General features: G+C 38.9%; 1 protein-coding gene across 1 annotated transcript in view; it reads right to left on the bottom strand.

Annotated features, from left to right (window-relative positions):
* Window positions 1-7,361: 7,361 nt before the first annotated feature.
* pcdh7a (protocadherin 7a) overlaps window positions 7,362-21,325 on the bottom strand; it is a 36,756-nt gene continuing 22,792 nt past the window's right edge. The window contains exons 3-5 of the mRNA XM_067404063.1: window positions 10,072-10,270; window positions 7,715-7,864; window positions 7,362-7,636 (exon numbers count right to left, since the gene is read on the bottom strand). Of these exons, the coding sequence (XP_067260164.1) occupies window positions 7,362-7,636; window positions 7,715-7,864; window positions 10,072-10,270 (624 nt within the window). The remainder of the gene's footprint in view (window positions 7,637-7,714; window positions 7,865-10,071; window positions 10,271-21,325) is intronic.

Raw genomic sequence — 21,325 nt, 5'->3', positions numbered from 1 at the left:
CAATTGGCCTTTTCACCCTTGAAATTTCGCTGTTGTGACAGTATTTTGCCACTAATTCGCTGAAACGTAAAATATGTTGTGAATTGCCATAAGTGTGTTGAGCCTACTTGACAAGTACTTTTGCATTGGTTTGGCGGTACAAACCTCAGTCAGTACTCAAAGGAGCTGTAGAGTTGCATTCAAATCTCTGGCATCAAATCAGATTTGTTAAGCATATTATTCAGGTAAGTATACAACTGAAAGGTGCTCAACAACAAGATGATCACTTTAAACTGTTTGCTCACTAAATGTCACGAATACGGCTCCCGCGGCTCTTCATCCCGGCCGCCGGAGGGAGCCGTCACCGGAATATTGACTTGTTCCTATCTGGACTACATTACCCATAGGCCCTCATTCCTGGGACTGATTGCGCACACACCTGCACCACATCACAGTCACGCTATAAAACACTCACACACGCATCCATACACCGCAAAGTCTTGATTTGCCTTGGTGATCATTTCTGAGCGTTTCCTTGTGGACTGTTTCTCTGTTATCGATTGGACTGCCTTACCTCCCTGAACCTTGCCTGTTTCCTGGACTGTGTTTGCTTGCCGCCTGCCACGACCTCTGCCTGTTGTAAGACCTTGATTCTCTGCCGCCTGTCTCAACCCAAGCCTGTCCCTGTTAACGATACTGCTTTGTCCCTGTTTGTACTGTGCTATCTTGTCTTAATAAAGACGCTACAAATGGATCCTCACGCTGTTGACCCATCATTACACTAAAAGAGAAAACTAACCACAATGAAGACATTTATTATAATTCTTGTGGTAATGCTGAGAATGCAACCCTTTGTGTTAGGTGATACGGATGCGTTCACATTTTAAAGCAGCATGCGAGATTAAACAAAAACATTTTTACTTTTTTGTCAGGTGGTACAACCAGATATTTGTAAATATATATCTACCCGTACTTGAAATGTTAGAAGTGTTTACCACTTGGGGACATGACTCAAATCAAAGAATTAAATTAAATTCAGTGTTGGGGAGTAGCTAGCTAAGTAGCACCGCTACTAGTTTAACTACATTTTCAGTAGCTTGTCATTAGCTCTTAAAACAGTGTAGCTTTTTCAGTAGCTAACCACTCTTTCCAGCAAGTAGCAGTGTAGTGCATCCAAAAGCTACATTCTGTTTTGCCTTCTGAAGAGTTACGAACCTGTAAGTACTACTTTTCAGAAGTGTAGCTTGAATTTAACTAAACTACTTTTACTTATGAGTAGCTTGTATCTTGTCAAGCTACAGTTTCAGAGTAGCGTCCCCAACACTGCTTAAAATTCATTGCCATGTTTACTTAATTTGGATATAACAAAAAGGTAACTAATATGATTTTCATCTTTACAAATTGTGAGTTTAATATTTTATCTAGCATATTAAGACATTTTGACTTTTGAATTTTGACATGTTTACTGCAAAACAGGAATGACCAATGAATGATTCATGCTGAATAAAAGCTCTCAACAAGACATTTCACATCATGTATTTTAAGAAGTTGAGTAAACTGATAAAATATTGGCCCATTTCCTGATGTAACTTACTGCCCAATTCATATGGTTATGACATGCCACATATTTCTGTTCTTGACTTGAACCTGGTCAGTAATGTATTTAATCCTTATACAAAAACAACTTTCAAGAAAATAATGTGGCCTACAATCAATGAATGTGTACCATGGTCAGCAAATTCTGTCAACACAGTAGGCAACTATAGGCATTGATTTTCATGTAAACTAGCAGAGGAGAATAAATGAGGGTCAATAAATAGCATATATTTTATAAAATTATGTCATGACTTTTTGTGAATAATTATATATAATTATTTTGTCTTTTTTTTTTTTTAACCAGCAACAAGTGGGTCCGCCTGTGATTTGAGAACAACCACCTTTAAAGCAACAGGAATGCAAAATATCTATACATATCTATACAGATAACTTGACAGGAGAATGATCTTGTAATTGATGCATGATTAGTAATGTAAAGTGTGCACCAAAATCAATAACAGAAAAAAAAGCCTGTCTTTAAATAGGGTGACAAGCATTTGTCTAGAATGCGTTAGATTTAATATAAGAGTCTGAGCACATGATGGGCCCCAATGTGAATCCAAATTAAGCATGCAGAAATGTACATATGCATGAGCAAACAGTAAATAAGTGTAGTATTTTTAAGCCAAGAAAAAAAAAAAAAAAAAACCGACCAAATATATGTATTCATTTGACTTTGGGAAACTTGAATGCTTGGTCTGATAATTCATTCTACATTATGCCTTAGACATGTTTCCAGATTGCTTAGACTATTCACAGAGCAAACAAAATGTTAACATGCTGGACTAGAGAAATGATTGGACATCCCTGATGTTCTAAAGCTACCGGCAATAAAAGGGACACTGAAAATGGTGGAGAAGTACAAAAATTTCAAAAGTAAGTGAGCTGTTTCCATAACTAGAGCAGCATTTCTATATTCCACTGGGACGAAGGAATTCTTGAAAAACATCATCCTCCCTCAGCAGCTCTGTTCTTCAAAGAAGTCTGGCTCATTGAAACTGCCTTCAGGGGCGATTTCCTCGATTTTAATTCAGGCGAGTTCCACAAAATTTTAGATATTCTATTACATCAGCCAGTACTCTGGTACAACTTTAGTAAAGACCACGGGATTTCAAACTGGGTTCCTAGAGGCGTGCTAATGGGTCTGTGGAAAATTTGAAAATAAAGGCTCTACAAAATGTATATTAACAGTAAGAAATAACAACCAAATCTGCATATAGTTAAAAAAATAGAAATTTGCTTTTACAGTGCAAAACACAAAATGCAATGCCGAAGGATACAATGTGAAACAATGTAGTTCCCAGGCATTACAACTAGTCATCTTGCATAAGAAAACTATTAATAAACTAAACTCAAAAACGTGGTTGCCCATTTTAAACAATGAAGTGCAGTTTCAGCATCTAACGATGCAGTTAAAGTGTTTAACAAATCATTATTTAGTGTATTTATCTGGCAACATAACCACTGATGGACAAGCGTTCTGTCCTTGTCCAATCAATTTATTTACCTCATAAATATGCAAATAAGGATGTAAAAATCTACTTGCACTAGCAAACTTTTAGTGAAATTTCATTGCCAAAAAGAATATATTGTCTTTTGTCAGTACTGGAGTGGTATGAAATACAGCTGACAGAACTCATTTTCAAATCAAGCAGCTTTCTGTTTATCAACACAGCAAAGGTGTGATGAAAGTGAACCAGTGAAATGTGTTGTGAAATTTTTCACCCTAGAAATTAGTTAATATTTTTGCACTTCCAGTTCCATCGTTTCTGAAGTCAAAAATGTATTTTTGGTTAAATACCTGAAATAAGGTCTGTGGTTAACACAAGCTGAAGATATTTGCTTGTTTTATTCTATGACATAAAATACCTTAGGAATACCCCTTGGGATTTTTTTTTAAAGCTTTTGTTTTGAAAAAGGCAGTTGCTAACAAGTGGCTAAATGGGAATACAGAAGTTGTTGGGGTCATTAAATCATCAAATGAATAGGTAAACTCTACACAAGTCCGCTTCCAAAGCCTTGTTGTGCTTCAAGCTTGTGCAATCTATTCTAACTCAAACTTTCAGGAAAAATGTTATCGTCTTTTCTATCTCCAGAAGACAGAACACAATGATTGTAGCTCTGAAAAGGAGCGGGTCTAAATACGGTCTACATTTAGCATTTTTACATCTGTTGATTATTTAGGCTTCAAAATTCATAAAAGTTTACTTTCTAAAAGATTATCATGATAAACAAAATGTGTAAAAATCAAACTTTTGTTGGTCACAGAGCTTATTTTCTGCAATAACCCGAAAGCCAATGAAAAAAATCATATTAAGTTGAGAGAAACAGTGTGATTGGCCTACATATAAATACGTCATCACTGCAGCACTATTATCACCAGATTACCATATTTAGACGCATCAACTTTTTCTACAACCACGCTGATTTATTAAGCAGATGAAGAGCAAGTGCTGCATTCATTTTTAAGCATGATTCTCAGCTCCCTCCAGCAATGTAAAGCTTTGACTGTTTTCACTCTTATATTGCTGCTTTTTTCTGGCCACTTTTTTCTCTATCTATGTTTGGCTGGGTAAGCCGTTGTTGACAGGTGAGAAATCATAAACTTTTCTCAAAACCCTTTTTTTATTTTACTATTTAAGGCTGTGGCTGTCACTGAGATCTGTTGACATGTCAGCAGTTCATTCTTAAAGGGATAATTCTGTCATTTAATTCTGTCAACCCTCATGTTGTTCCAAACCTGTAAGACTTTCGTTCATCTTCGGAACACAAAATAAGGTACTTTTTATGAAATCTGAGCAATTTCTGTCTCTCCATTGACAGCTATGCAACTACCACTTTGACGCTTCAAAAAGTTAATAAAGATCCATATGAATTGAGCGGTTAAGTCCAAATTGTTTGAAGAGACACAATCACTTTATATGATGAACAGATTGAATTTAGGCTTATAAACATTGATCAAGATTGACAATTTTTTTTTTTTTTTGGTTGAACTATCCACAAAAAACAATCTTACACATTTAACAATTAGGTTTACAAAGAAATTGAATACCCAGGATTAATTACTGCAGTGTGATAAAAAGCTAAAGAAAACAAATCAGAATTATGTTAAACCAATCCATGGAAATGTAAAAAGAGAGATCAAAATATGTTTTTCCTAATGCACTATATGTGAGAGGTTGCGAGGTGAATAAAAAATGTAATTTTCAGTTTTACCAGCAGGGTGCAGGATTGCAAAAGAAAACTTGATCACTGTGTGTTCAGTAATATGCAATCAATATATATGTGCAAAAGTGAATCAAACAGCAAATTCAAGACTGAAAAAGGAAGCAGAACACGATTTAAAGGTGTTTTAATGTCAAAATCAAACTTTTACATGTCACATACCAAACTTTCAAACCATTCCAACCCCCTTTGATTTGTTATTTGTCATAACAAACGCAGTGAACACATTAACTCCATGAGAGAGAGAGAGAGCTTCAAAAACTCCTAAAAACAGAGAAATAAAAAACCCAAAAACATTTTCCTCACAGGTGCAGGATTAAAGACCGTCAACATGCCTTTCAGGTTAAAGTTCAGTGGTCATTTCTCTACAGGGTAGCAGTAAAATGGCGGATGTTGAGCGAGTACATGAGTTCAGTGTTTATCTTATAAAAAAGTTCAAGTGAATGTTACTCTTTAGACACAATGTTATTTTGCCCTCCCCATCCCTCCCCGTTTTGCAGTAGGTGAGTTGAACTGTTAGGTAAACGTGCAGTAAAAAAGAAGAAAGAAAAGACACGGTTTCATATACATAGTCCGTTATGCACCCCATACTGTACACTACTTACAGACTGCTGTATAACAGCATATTTAGCCTATAAACCTGGCAAAGGAAACACGCCATCTTTAGAGACAGATTCCCTCTTCTCAAGTCCTCCGGTTTCACAAACCCTGTGTAGGCCAGTTTAACAATTTCCTCTCATCCAGGCACTGAACCGCAGGTTCTGGGCTAGTCTTTTTCAGGTAAGTTTGTGCACCAGTCCTTCCAGTAAAACCGGAAAAGCTGGACAGATTTTGGCATAGATGGACTGGAGTCCACCAGTCCCGCTCCAGACCCAAGGCTGTTCCGTGAAGTGAAAGGGATGAGTCTGCGATTCTCACCGTGGGAAGCCAGGAAACACGCACACTTCGGGCACCGTCGCCAGGTGCGGAGTGTCTGAAACAGGGAAATCGGGCTCCCCGAATGTATGGCCTTGTGAGGACAAATCGGAGCGCAGACTAAAGCTCAGCGTTGATGATGAGCCGAGGACACACACTGAATCTCAAGTTTCCTGAGAGTTGGTGAAATACATGTCACTTTGTTCTTATCAATCAGATTGTACATACAATGCATAACAAGAGCTAAAAATGCCATTCCAAAACTCAATTTGAAAATTCCAGAGGCTTGATGAGATGCCAATTGTGGCGAAGACCTAGACTAGGCTGCCGTAAGATTAACAAAGACTCTTTTGATTAGTTTGAACTGTAATACAGGTATCTGAACAACTACATTGTGTGTGTCATTTCTGGCTAAATTAAATATCTAGCTCTCCTCTGCGACTTTTACACACCGACCTCGCTTTGCATTCACACACACTCACACTCACACACGCCCATCCAAAAGTGGTTATATCCTCAGAAAAACAACAAAATCTGATTCTTATTTAACAAAATAAGCATTAGCTTATCGTCATGCAGTGTTGCCTTTAAAGAAATTTGGTTTACATATGAGCTCTACTTAAAAGGGATGAGATACAGTATATTTTTGTTGTTTATAGTATAGTATAGATGTATCTAAACATTGTTTAATGCCCCTGTGTACGCACTTTACACAGATGATTAAGTTATTCAAATACACTTCAGTGTCTTATATACTAGTTGAAGATCAAGCAGGCAAAAATGCTACATCTACTTTCAAAAAACCATTTCTTAAAAAAGCCTCAGGTATGCCAAAAACGTCTGTTTATACAGTACATACACACTTGTACACGCACATCTGCACTAAATGGATATAGACATGTATCTCCGTGTGTGTGTGTATGTTTTTGTGCTGTGCACAGAGCATGTGTCGCATGATTTAATTGGCTGATTTAAACTCTGAGGTCCTGATGGGATGGTAATTTAACAGTCATTGTGATAATTGTTCCATTACAGAATAGCAAAGAATTCCATTCGAAAGTTCTGAAGCACTAATGAGAGCTGTAGTATATTCCCATATTTGTTAAAAAAAGGAAAACAAGTAGCTTTACAAATGATAAAAATGGATGACCGTATTTTTTGTTCTCATTTTTAACTAAAAGTCTGACATGAAAGCATTTACATGACTAGTGTGGTTGTAATTAAATAACTGTACCGGCTCAGCAACAGGAAACTAGTTAGATTAAAATATATGATTGGTTAGGATTCTTTTTCCTGATGCTACATGGTTTTATTTCCATAATGTGCCACAACCGCATCCATTTATGTGGTCTGTAACCGGATTTTGTCCATCAATCCCCACGTCGCCCCCTGTCTGCGGGAGCCTTAACATGCAAGTGTTTTCCATTGACAAAGTCCAACCAAGTTTATGAAAGATTAAACGATGAATCACTTTTTTTCTCCTCAACTTTGATATTTAGCATCCAGAGCAATGAATTGATGATGAATTTTTGGCAAGGAGAAGATGCCTGTTTTGAACAGGTATGCACTAGTCTCTTAATGATCCTCCTGCTCCGATGCAGTGAAGTTGCTCAGGCCGGTCCCGTCACGTGAGGGCTGGCTGCAGCTCACAGGTACACTTCCCTGCGAGACAGAGTGAGGCACGAGGTGGTCTTATAGTCGCCCCCCGTCCTCGTGAGCGGTATGACCTCTGGGGGGTGTGAGTCTTCTTCTTCCAGACGACGACCAAAGCCGGCGCTGCTGAACGTGTCGTAGGACGCAGAGGTCATTTTACGATTCAGGAGATTACGGTTGTGGTCGCCCATGTTCCTGTTCCGGTCCCGGCGGCTGAGCGTTCCAAGTGGGTCTCCGTTTGCAAGCGAATCCCGGACCTCCTCGCTTCCTCCGCTGCTCTTATCCGTACCCCCATCTCCGTCTTCTTCTCGGTCGCTGTCGTCCTCCGTGTTGTTGTTGTTATCGCCGGGCGAGGCGAAGGTGGAGAGTTGGGGTGGTTCCATGCGTCTTCGTGGTGACGGTTGCACGGGCATCCAGCAGGTGTCAGAGTGACCAAACTCGTCACACTCTCGTGTGCACTTTCCTGTCAGAGCCACGTCAGGGAGCTGCCTTGGGTCTGAGGAACAGAGAAAGAGGATGTTTTAGGATATTCTGTCAGGGAACTGTCTCAACTGAAATATGCGCAGGTCATAGTTCAAAAATTTTTGTTCAGACTGTCAAGTTTTAGACACTCATGATGTCCTTGGAGAATGAATGACTGCCTGTCTACAGTGATGTCCAAAGGTCTGGGACGATGTTCATGTCAGCTTGAGTACTGCTGTAATTTACTGCTTTAAATAATGCAAAGGAGGAAAATCCAAAATGAGAACAAACCAAATACTAAGAAAATCTTAAAAAATGTAATCTGTAAGTTGCTGGAAATATAATTTGTAATGATAACAACATGGTGTAAAATTAGCAAAACAGAAGCAATATCACTAGTGGTCTTTTGAACCTCATTCTACACTGTAAAAAAATACTGTAAAAATTCTATGTTAAAATCTGTTAATTGGTTAACGGCAAGTTCCATTTTACTGTATATGGTGAAAATAGATCTAACAGGACATTGTAAGTAATTTTACAGTAAAATACTGTTAAATGTACAGACTTTGGAAGTAAAAATGAACAGTTCTCTTATAATTTACAGTGAAAATGATATTCCCACAATTCCCTGTGTAAGACTTTACATTTGATGGTATTTTATTTAAACTGTTCTGTTTCTTGTTAGTTTTTGTTATCGGATAAGTACATTTGGGTTTTATCTTAGGTTGTTTCATTAATATTTATTTATTATTTTAGTGTCATGTGTGTTATCATGATGGAATTTTGTATTTGTGTGCATGAAAAAACAATCCTTATTTTATCATAAATATGTAATATAGGCCTAAAAATATTATAATTAATATAATATAATATAATATAATATAATATAATATAATATAATATAATATAATATAATATAATTAAAGCTGCAGTCTGTAAGTTTTGTCACCATCTCTGTTTGAAACCTGCAATTGTAGTTATTTGCGGAATTATCAATTTTACATGGGTTGTGTATTGGTGCGGCTCCTCAGCGCGGATTAATCTAATGTTTGCTGTCAGTCACCACATCGGTGTGGAAACTGTACTTTGAAATCACAAATATTCACTGAAAAATGTCATCTGAACAAGTAAGTAACATGTCAGTCACTTTTGTTCTGACCAACTGAGAAAAAAAGCAAATAAATATTGCTGCCAGTGGTGATTAAGTCTAACGACTGCTCACGTCAAACCGTGCAAATTATTATTATTGTTATACTTTGTTCTCAAATTATTAATGTTATTAACATGAGCATTGTGTGACTTTTTGTATATTTAGTGTATATTAGTGTTACCTGTAGATTTCAATTTCTGTAGCCACTCCGCAGTCCGCCGTCTTTTGCTTTTGACTACGCGTGAATCTCCAATTGATGATTGTCATTTTGACCTTTCTGGATTACAATCTGCCATCAAAATAAGTTTAATTATTGCAGCTGCTGTGAGAAAAGGCTATAAAGCATCCTCCACATGCCATATAGCCTACTAGTTGGGACTCCTTCTCTATGTAAACAGACATGACGTAATGATGAAAAGACGAACGGCTGCATGCTCGAATTTCGTGCAGAAACCCACCATTACTATCCGGATTAGGAAACATTATTACAAGCTTACCGTTGTGAATTGGGCTAAGGTAAGGAGATAGTTTTAAACACTGGCTGGTTCTGTACTTTTTTCAAAAATTGATTTTGAATAATTTTTAACCAAAAAAAGTTACAGACTGCAGCTTTAATATAATATAATATAATATAATATAATATAATATAATATAATATAATATAATATAATATAATTAATATAATATAATATAATATAATATAATATAATATAATATAATATAATATAATATAATATAATATAATATAATATAATATGCATGATTCATTGTCATGCTACTGTAGTGCTACTGTAATTTAAGTGATAGTTCACCCCAAAATGAAAATTCTCTCATCATTTACTCACCCTCATATCATTCCAAATCTGTATGACTATGATTTTGAGAAATATCTTAGTGTTTTTTGTCCATGCAAATAAAAGTAAATGGTAACTGTTTGGTTACCAACATTCTTCAAAATATCTTCTTTTGAATTTTCATTTTTGGGTGAACTATCCCTTGAAAGCAAAAGAAGAACACACACACACACACAAAAATAACAATGTAATTTTTCACTTTGTTGTCTCAGGCCTTTCCCACAGATGAATTTTTACCATTTTCCACATGCTCCTCTTCGCCTACGCTCCCTTCTGGTGTTGTCCTTTCATATCCGTCCTCAGGCAGTGGTAAAGATCCCAGTCTGGGTCCAGAGGAGCTCTTGCTGCTCGGGGTCTCGGAGTCCTCCACCCCACTATCATAGCAGCCTTGATCAGGAGCTTGACTCACCACAGAAAATGTCACTCTTCTGAGGGGCTGCAGAGAAACACAGAGAGACATGGGATTAAATCATGATAGGTGACAGTAGGTATTACATCAATAAGGATTATCTGTATAAGACTTTTGATTGATCTGATTTCACAATAATCTCTCAATGAGACTCTGTGGATAAATAAATAAACATGTCCACAGTATCATTATACTAAGCAATGAACAGCATGTAATGGCACCTGAATGTCACAAAGATTGGAAGGCTCTTTTGACTTAATTAACCACAACACCCTGCATAGCAACACCCTGGCAACCAATCCAGCATTATTTTAGTGTTATATATATATATACTTTTAAACTATAAAGAAAATTATTGATGGTTTAGCTTAAAAAAGTAACCTGGTTGCCTTAAAAAATAAAATTTTAATTAAAATTAATTTAAATAAAACTAAAATTTTGAGTTCATTGAAATTAAAAATTTGAGTTAATACAATAAAGGAGATTGGTTTAATCAACAGAAACTCCAAATATTATGTTATCTAAACCACATTAATTATAGTTGATTTGATAAAAGAAAAAAGTTGTGGTTTACATTGTATAGTTGTTATTAATATTTTGAATATGCTTTTATTTTTATATTTTCATTTTAGTAGAATTTTTAGTAATTTTGTTACATATGTGCTTTTGTTTTATGTTTTTTTTTTTTTTAATTATTACTATTTAGGTTTAGTTTATTTCAGTTTTAGTTTTTATTTATTTAGGATGAACTGGTATTACGTCATTAAGAACAAAATCAGGCCAAAATTAAGTTCCTTTGGAGTTCACTTCGGGAACCGTTTTACAGAAAAGTTTCCTCACTGGTAAACACCTTCAAACTACCATTGGTCTGTAGTGAATATGTAAGAACTGAAGTAGGCGTGTTCTGACTTTCCGCCTCGTTCAACATGGAAATCTTTGGCTAATTTCTTCCTTTCAGTCAGAACATTTCAGAGAGCTGCTTTATAGAAGAAATTGAAGCTGTAATTGTAATCAAAAGTGACACTGACACTGTTTTGTCATGTTTAATATGGTAAATCTGCTTACTAAAGCAATCTATTGTATTAATGGCTGCTGCCATTTTTGCTGTGTTTATTTTTTTGAGAGGAAAGCATTATTTGTATATTCATCTAAATGCCGCTCTCAGCAGCATGGACTGTGTTGGGATGCTCGCTTTAACAGTATACAACTACAAATGTATATCGAACTTTCCTCTTAAGCGAAGAACAAAAATGAACTTCGCCATAAGTATAACGGGGCCTTTAGTTTCCAAGGCAGCATTTCGCATTGCCATTTAGTTTAAGTTAATCATCTAATATTTATATTTTATTTTATTTCAGCTTTATTGCAGTTAACAAAAATGCTTGTAATAGTTTTAGTTTTACACGGGCAAGCACCACTCGCATTTCCTTCAGAAAATGTAAAAATCTAGTTGCACATATAATAAGAAACAACACCTTTTATTACACCCTGTGGAATACTTTATAGCATGTGTTTTATGACCTCATCTATGGGTATGACTCAATCTCCCCAACCTAATCTCACACCAGCAAATCAGCACATTCAAAGTCTCCTACAAAATCATAAAGTCCGGTTCAGGCTCGAAGAGAGAGAAAGTCTAGCCAACCAAATGAGTCCCACAATGTCCCTTCAGTGTCTACTGGAGCGATGAGTGACAGCTGTTAGGAGAACTGCCTTATGAGAAGCACATTTATATGCTCCGGTGTCTGCCTTAATCAAGACAATGTGAACAGAGAGAGAGAACGGGAGCGAGAGAGCACGCTAAATGAACAGAGTAATTAACTAATGGTTTCATTTTTCACTGGGGGGAAGTACAATCGTAACAGAGAGGGGAGAGGGTGATGAATCAGTCTTTATGGGTGTCAGGTGTCAAATGTAGCAAGCGACAAATGAACATTAATAGAACAAATCATCTGTTTTGTCTGCGAGCTGATGGCTGACATGGTCCTGACACTTGAGAGGTTTTGCGGGACAAAAGCCTCGTCCGGAAACAGATTTTACAAAAAAGACCACACATACTGTCTGCTTGTTTTTCACGTACAGTAGTCTGCATATTGTATCATTATAAAATGATTCGGTGTTTTATCAGGAGCGTAATGCGTAATAATTTGATGGTAATGCTTGCAGTCATTCCTTGAAGATCTGTGAATCTTTAATATAGTCTTTGTACCTTCCTCCGTTGTACACATTTCTCTAGAGGCATATAAAGAGACGCGCGCACACACTTTACTCAGCTTTATGTTGAGCCAATCAATGCAGCGCCCTTGACCCTTGCTGGAAGTCTCAGTGGAACACTGTTTTATTGACCCATAATCCCCACCATCGTTTACTAACTCCACTCCTCACTTTTCTCGGAATGTCTGCCTTTCAATTAAGAGTGGGGATCTCCTAGGGTCTAACTCAGACATTAAGCGCAGCTCTGCTGCATTATATAAGTGGTTTCTCAACTGGTGCGTAGCGACCCAAAAATAGGTTGCCGGTCTTTTCTGATAATAAACAGCAGAGGAAAACAATGCTGCATGGAAATCATAAAATGCAACTAACCAATGAATCATATAGTCATTTAGTCAGCATGGCATAATAAACAGCCCTACGAACTTTCCCTGGTGTGGTCTGCATTTACATTTATGAACTTGGCAGACGCTTTTATCAGGTGTGACTTAGGGTGTACTCATGGTTTGTACACCTGGTGCAATTTCCCCCCTCCCCAATCCCCTGCTGGCCTGCGCTCACATTGCATTTAACGTTACAGGCTGGAGAACGCTTATGTCATTTACGATGCAACTTTTTGTTTTGAAGAACAGGTAGAAAAGCACTTTCACTAATAAGACTGTCGAATAGATTTATCATTTATGCAGCGATTTTCACTTGATTGTGCTGCACGTATCAGAATATTATTACGGAGGCAGCTGATGGGGGAATTTGCAGCTTTACTCGCTAACTGCAATTCCTGTTCATCAATAAGGTGAGAGCCAGACCCATTATAAACCTAAATATACTCGATTTAATTAAATTAATTAAAAAGTGTACTATCCAAGTAGTAATAGAAGATGTTTGCTGTTGTAATGATGAAGAGTGGTAGCTGTTCCCTGCTCCGGCGTGGTTAGTGATCACACTACATGCGTACCACGCTCGAACCGTGAACCATGCTCTGGCACACCTCTTCTAAGTGGGCCATGGTTAAACAAACCGCGCCTGGGCGAGGTACGGAGCGATCACACTAGTCAAACCAGACTTTGGGGGTCAAATGCGCTCGAGCACAGTTCAGATCGTCTAGTGTGAGTTAGTCTTGCATAGCCAGACCTTTAGACTGACGGCAGAAGGTCTGGACTTTATCGCAGCTTTCATTGGCCAAGGACCGCCCAAGGGGACGTTTGACTGACATGTAACAACCAATCACAGTTCGTTTTTTCAGCGTCATGTTTAGGGGTGTGAAAATGTAAAGTCGATGTCCTTAGAATAACAGGCCGGCATGTATCTAATAAATTATTAATTTAAGAACGTTGTGCAAGTTTACTGCAACAATGGCGCCGCAAACTTTACATACTTTTGAAAATCCAGCATTTAGTTGATCTTGGAAAACACTCATTGTCACAGTTGTAAACACGACGGCTTTCTTCTTCCATGAGGGGATTTACGTCACGGCATTTGTTTCTAGGGGGACTGTTAAAGAACACGACACACACGTCTCCCGGACATCCTGTAGAATTCAACCAACCAGATGACGACGTCAAAAATCCTTAAGTGTTTCCAGTTAAGAGTGCCATATACATCAGACGTTCAGCCCACGACTGAGACTAAGTGTGAGTACACAACTACATTGCATTATAGGTACATTTTATCAGCTCATGTATTCCCTAGGGATCAAACCCATCACTTTGGAAGGGCCCTATGAAATGGGGGCCCCAAAGTCTGTGTTTTCCATTTTAATTTTTCTGGGTTCAGTTTTAATGGTTTAATTACATTTTTATAATCAAAAAAGATCTCTAATTGAATTCATAAAAAAAAAAAAAAATCATTCACAAAATAATTTATTAATTTATTATATTTTTAACAATAATATTGCCCTATGAAATGTGTTTTGTTTTTTGTTTTTTCAGAAATTTGGACAATTCCTTTTATTTAAGTTAAACCAAACTTTTATTTTGAAGGGTTGTAATGAAGTTATTTGAGTTTGACAATAGTTTGTTATCAAATGAAATAGTGAAAGTGGGAAGTGTACTCTCAGAGCAGCTCTGAAGATACTCATGTAGTGAGAAAGCAGATGCTGAAAACACCATAAATGCTATTCATTCACACAGAGACAAGCAGAACATGCAGACTTTATATCTTTTTGTGGTTTAATATTCATAAACATTAGTTCATATCATGATTTTATTAAGTTTACACTCCCACTTTTGATTTATTCACCCAAATTTTGCCAAATTCCATGACATTTTGCATTATACAGTAAATTCCATCTTTATGACTGTATTCCGTGATACACAAATCATAGCACCCTACCTTGGCGTTGCTTACACTATACTATGCTGAGCTACAGGAATGCATGTCAAGGCTGCACTTCCAATCAAACTCTACTAGTACATTATTTTGGCCCAAATTCATGCTAATTCAGTGAAACCAGCTGCTTTCTATGAGAACTGTACATGGTTGACTCATTTGACTGTATGAGGGTGGGTCTAGAGGCTCAATAACATGGGTGGGAATATAAGCCTGTTTGCTGCATTGTCTTATCGACACAGTGGAACCAATCAGATTATGGTGGATTTCATGTTGAATTGCCAAGCACTGCTGGCTTATGTTTTGCCACTGTATACCGATTACCCAAGCCCACATTTACACTAATGGCTGCATTTGATTTGTTTGATGAAGATTACGTTCATATTTAAGAACAATATCTTCACTTAAATCAGTAGCTAAAGAACATAGTTCATGAAGAGCATTACAGAACATTGTAGAGCATCATTATATCCACACACTTGCCTCAAGGGTTTCTACAAATTACCCACTGAATTGAGCATCACCTTCTCATTTATGAGGTTTCAAGAATGATGTTGCTATAGGTTGCTCCAAATAAGTGCCACATAATCAACTTTAGTTGACTATTTAGCTTCTTTGGTTGAGAAACAGTGTATTTAGCCCTATTATGAGTGTGAAAAAGTAACTAAAGGTTTGTTTCGAGGTTTATCACAGTTTCCTTGACAAATAGCAAGCCATTGTTCTAAACTTTCATCAATAAGCTTAGTTTTAGAGTGATTCTCATTGTCATTATGCATTATCTATTTAGAAACACTTTCAATTAAAGCCTTGCTAACCTGTCAGTGAAGGTCTCTTACAGGAAGGAAACAAATTGCAAATGAGATCTCTTTAACATCTTTGTTTCTCTTAAGTGAGTTTAAATGGTGAATAAATGGAGCAGTTTCTTAAGTCTCCTGCTTCTCTGATATTTCTTCTGAGACAAAAAGACCACTGTAATCTCAAGTGTGTCTCCTCTAGAGTTTCAGAAAAGGCATTCAATAGACTTCAATAATAACATTTCTTATTCAATTCTTCAAAAGCCAAATAATCTGAGCAGTGCTATTCATATTAAAAGTAGGGTAGGCAATTTGTTTTATAAACACTTTTTGTTATTCTGTTTGAAACTCTATTCACATCCTGATATCAATCAATAATAGAAGTTATCTAAATATTAAAACATGTACATAAACACTATATTGCCAAAAATATCGGGACACCCCTCCAAATCATTGAATCCAGGTGTTCCAATCACTTCTATGGCCACAGGTGTATAAAATCAAGCACCTAGGCATGCAGACTGCTTCTACAAACTTTTGTGAAAGAATGGGTCGCTCTCAGGAGCTCAGTGAATTCAAGCATTGTACCGTGATAGGTTAACTGTTAGTGGTATCATAGAAAAGTGGAAGCAATTGGGAACAACAGCAACTCAGCCACGAAGTGGTAGGCCACGTAAAATCACAGAGCGGGGTCAACGCATTCTGAGGCATACAGTTGCCAACTTTGTGCAGAGTCAATAGCTACAGACCTCCAAACTTCGTGTGACCTTCAGATTAGCTCAAGAACAGTGCGTAGAGAGCTTCATGGAATGGGTTTCCATAGCCAGGCAGCTGCATCCAAGCCTTACATCACCAAGTGCAATGCAAAGCGTTGGATGCAGTGGTGTAAAGCACGCTGCCACTGGACTGCAGAGCAGTGGAGATGTGTTCCCTGGAGTGACAAATCATGCTTCTCTGTCTGTCTGGCAATCCGATGAACGAGTCTGAGTTTGGCAGTTTCCAGGAGAAAAGTGTAAAGTTTGGTGGAGGGGGATTATGGTGTGGGGTTGTTTTTCAGGGGTGGACATGGCCCCTTAGTTCCAGTGAAAGGAACTCTTAATGCTTCAGCATACCAAGACCATTTCATGCTCCCAACTTTGTGGGAACAGTTTGGGGATGGCCCCTTCCTGTTCCAACATGACTGTGCACCAGTGCACAAAGCAAGGTCCAAAAAGACATGGATGAGCGAGTTTGGTGTGGAGGAACTTGCCTGGCCTGCACCTCCTGACCTCAACCCGATAGAACACCTTTGGGATGAATTAGAGCATAGACTGCAAGCCAGGCCTTCTCGTCCAACATCAGTGCCTGACCTCACAAATATGCTTCTAGAGGAATGGTCAAAAATTCTCTAACACACTCCTAAACATGATGGAAATCCTTCCCAGAAAAGTTGAAGCTGTTATAGTTGCAAAGAGTGGGACAATTAAATTAAATGTCTTTAAAGTTCATGTGCACGTAAAGGCAGGCGTCCCGAAACTTTTGGCAATATAGTGTGGAGGAATCAGGACCAAAAAAATGTTCATCCAATCATTGCATTCGGACCAAATACAATGACTGGATGAACATTTTTTTGCTACAATGTCCAACCTGCCTGTCAACATATTTCCATACCTTATACAGTTCCTCCTGAACCAAAACAATGATTTCATGCTGCATTCATGCCATTTCGTAACCATAATTATGAGATTGAGAACCTGTGACGTTCTACATGGAGCTGTTCATGTCCTCAGACTTGGATTTATACGTTTTTATGTCAACACTATCAACGCTGAAATGAATCTGCAGCAGTCAGGTGGTACAAGTAGTTCTGTAAGTTTATGTTCATTATTATTGTAGTGTTATGTGGTTTGAGACATGAGGTAATTTAATGCTGTCTCTTGTGGCACTTCGCAGAATCTGCTGTGCATGTTTTTTTGTGTTTTTTTTGAAGGAAGCGTGGCTTTGGAGAGTGCTCTGAAGGGAGGGTGGGATCTTCAATAGTTTGTAATATTAATTTTATATTAGTGTATGTCAACAATTTTCTCAATTGTCTAATTTTATGTCTCTTAATGAGGAAAAAAAAACTTCAAAAGTTTGAGGTGAGTGAGATAAAAAAAAAGAGAAATTAATACTTTTATTTAGCAAGGATGCATTAAATTGTTCAAAAGAGACACTAATGACATTTATAATGTTAGAGATCTATTTCACATGAATGCTGAACTTTTGAACTTTCTATTCAACAAATAATCCAGAAAAAAATAAGCAATAATATATTAATTATGTGTCTTTAGCACCAAATCAGCATATTAGAATGATTACTGAAGGGTCGTGTGACACTGAAGGTTGGAATAATGGCTGCTGAAAATTAGTTACATTTTAAATAATATATTACTGTTTTTATATTACTGTATTTTTGATCAAATACATGCAGCCTTTGGTGAGCATAAGATACTTTTGAAAGCATTTAAAAAGCATTAAGAAAATCTTACTGTCCCAAAAAAATAAACGGCAGTGTACATCTGAAAGAAAACTTGCACACAAATGAAGAATAACATGGAACTCCACTCTCTTCTGAGCCATAAATGAGAAACATTCAAGTAATAAAATGTTCCTCAGGGCTCTTTAATATGCATATGTAATGCATACTTAGAAGCTGCACCTGTATATCCTGTCAAACTGCTATCCATGAAAAACAGGATGTTTTACAGTATAATAATTTGAGTTTCTACATTTGTATCACACATGCTATGCCATATTGTCGTAATATGATGGCATAGCGTTTGCGTGGGAGACCGAAACAGAGAGAGCGTCAGTCACAGAGGTTAAGCTTTTGGCTTTGTGGTTGTTTGTGTTTGTGAGAGAAGAGTTTGGCTAAAGACACAGAGGTTTGGCTGTGTGAATGTGTGTGAAAAGCAGAGTCTGGCTAAAGTCACAAAGGTTGGGCTTTTGGATGTTTGTGTGTGTGTTTGTGTTTGGGTCCTGGCTGGGGTCCAGTCAGTGCACCAGCAGCAGAAACAGAGCTGATAGAATATTAATGGACTTTGACGGCAAACATTAAAAACCAACCCTTTAATCTGACACAGGCCATTTCCTTTCCCTTTCCAGCATGACATCCAACTGTGTCTGTGTATGTTTACTGATGTGACTGTCTGTTAAACCAGGTGTGCATCACCGGCTGCCTGCCTTTGTGTGTGTGCGTGTGTGTGTGTCCACATCTACAGCGGTGTGCATGCACATCCAACAATCTTGTTACTGAGGTTTCAGACCCGAGCGTGTGTATGTGTGTCTGCTTTCCGCAGTCATCAACATAATTAGAGAGAAACACTCTTACCTGACGGCTCAAAGGAAATTAACGAGGCCTGATTAATTAGTGCTTAGCCTCTCCTCTGCGTTCCATGACTCTGCATATTGAAAGGGCATGCCGCATACAATGAATAATTCAGGCGAGCTGATTTGGATATGGATCTATAGTGTGTTCCAACTATAAGTACATTCAATTAGTGACATCACTCAAACAGCGCAGAAGAGCCCCTCAAGCCTCCACCATTAACATGAGAATCAGTTTTATTCATGATTAGTGCATACAAACTCTCCTCTTAACAATTCCGCTTATTCCATAAAATGATTCATTTGCATTTTTGTCAGAATGATACTTTTTCTCTTCTATTAATATTGTTCTCTAGTCTATTCTGTTCTCAATATTTTAGAAAAGTCACACATTTATTCCATCTACAACCAAGTATTTCTCCAAGAAAGCAAAAGTTCTCAGCAATATCTCAGACTATGAGATATACGATCAAAGTCTCCAATCAAAAGCCAAAGATTTCAATGCAAACGTCTACAAGACTGAAACCTACAAGGGCTAGTGTGACGAGCAGGGCGGGCGAGAGCCGTGAGGGAACGGCGCGAGGCCGGTGACGCGAGTGATAATGAGCGTCACCTGCGAGGCGTGCCGGCCTCGAGTCTCTCACGGAGGAGCTCCGGAGGCATAAAAGGAGGAGCGACATCAGTGAAGGACGAGAGAGGACCAGGCCTGGACTTTATTTTATGGTTTATTATGTTTGTGTGGCCGGCAGACGTCCGCGAGGGTCTGCCGGCATTACTTTCGTTTTGTTTGTTTATTTTATATTAAAGTTTTGTTGAATGTTCGCCGGTTCCCGCCTCCTTCTTCCCACATCTACTAACCTCGTTACATTGGTGCCGAAACCCGGGAGGAAGGAGGGACATGCTGTCGGAGAGCCCTCGCTGCTGAGGGGGATCGCGGTGCTGCGGAGTTCGGGCAGCGCGGAAGTGAAGACCGCGAAAGGCTGCCCGAGGCGGTGGTGCTGGAGCCTTGTGAAAGGTGGGACGGAGACCCGGATGCCATGCTCCTGGGACGAGGTGGGGTGGCTGCCGTCCTGGACCTGGAGGGAGCGGAGGAGTCGCCGCCGTCTGCCGTGGGCCGGAGCCTGCTGCCATCCGCCATGAAGGGGAGGAGCAGGGGACGGGGGACTCGCTGCCGGCTGCCCTCAGTCGGAGGAGCCATCGCCGGCCGCCAGGAGGCGGTCGAGGATCGGGCCGTCCACCGAGCGTCCAGTGCCACCGCATGGCACCGCGAAGAAGAGCCTCTTGGCAGGCTGAGGACCGAGCGGCAGTGTGTCTGGGAGCCGGACCCAGCATTTTTTTTTCTTTCTTTTTCCTCTCTCCCCTCTCTCGTCCTGTCGCTCCCCTTGCTTCCGTCTCCTTTCTCTCGTCTCGTCTGTCCTTACCCCCAGGTGCTGCGGCCGCCGAGACAGGCCCCGGGGGGGAGTAAAGCGCAGTCTCGGAGGTACCCCCCGGCCTGCGAGGGGCGTTGGGGGTATGTGACGAGCAGGGCGGGCGAGAGCCGTGAGGGAACGGCGCGAGGCCGGTGACGCGAGTGATAATGAGCGTCACCTGCGAGGCGTGCCGGCCTCGAGTCTCTCACGGAGGAGCTCCGGAGGCATAAAAGGAGGAGCGACATCAGTGAAGGACGAGAGAGGACCAGGCCTGGACTTTATTTTATGGTTTATTATGTTTGTGTGGCATTACTTTCGTTTTGTTTGTTTGTTTTATATTAAAGTTTTGTTGAATGTTCGCCGGTTCCCGCCTCCTTCTTCCCACATCTACTAACCTCGTTACAGCTAGTTCAACCAAAAATGAAATCACTAATATCCAAAGAGAACCAATGGCATGATGCATCTTTACTCAAGGTGTTTTGTTCATTGGTGTTTTTGAATGATTTTTTCAGTGAATGAATCATTCTTGTTCACATTCATGGTCACACAGTACATGTACTGACTCACTTTGTTCAAAAAAGACTCTCCCTTATGAATCACATGGCTGCTTTACCTCCCCTCAAAGACTGACTACTGAATGAGCAAATGCCATTCAAGTGTGGGAGCATATCATTGGTTGGAAATTTGAGAAGTAACTGTGCGACCCACGGGCCTGTGGCAACATTTCTGCAAAATTATACGCTCTAAAAAATGCTGGGTTAAAAACGACTCAAGTTGGGTTGAAAATGGACAAACCCAGCGATTCGGTTGTTTTAACCCAGCAACTGGGTTAAATATTTCATTTAACCCAACTATTGTTTAAAAATTACTATATGGCTGGCTTAAAATGAACCCATTTTGGGGGATTGGGGGGTAGTGACAATCCAACCGTCTCCATTGACTTTGTATTGCGTGAGGCTGCCTCCTTGTCATTTCTGACTTATAACAAAAACAGA

Source organism: Chanodichthys erythropterus, chromosome 12 (genome assembly GCF_024489055.1).
Source record: "Chanodichthys erythropterus isolate Z2021 chromosome 12, ASM2448905v1, whole genome shotgun sequence".
Taxonomy (NCBI): domain Eukaryota; kingdom Metazoa; phylum Chordata; class Actinopteri; order Cypriniformes; family Xenocyprididae; genus Chanodichthys; species Chanodichthys erythropterus.
The sequence above is the reverse complement of the archived record's forward strand: the minus strand, read 5'-3'. Positions and strand labels throughout refer to the sequence as shown.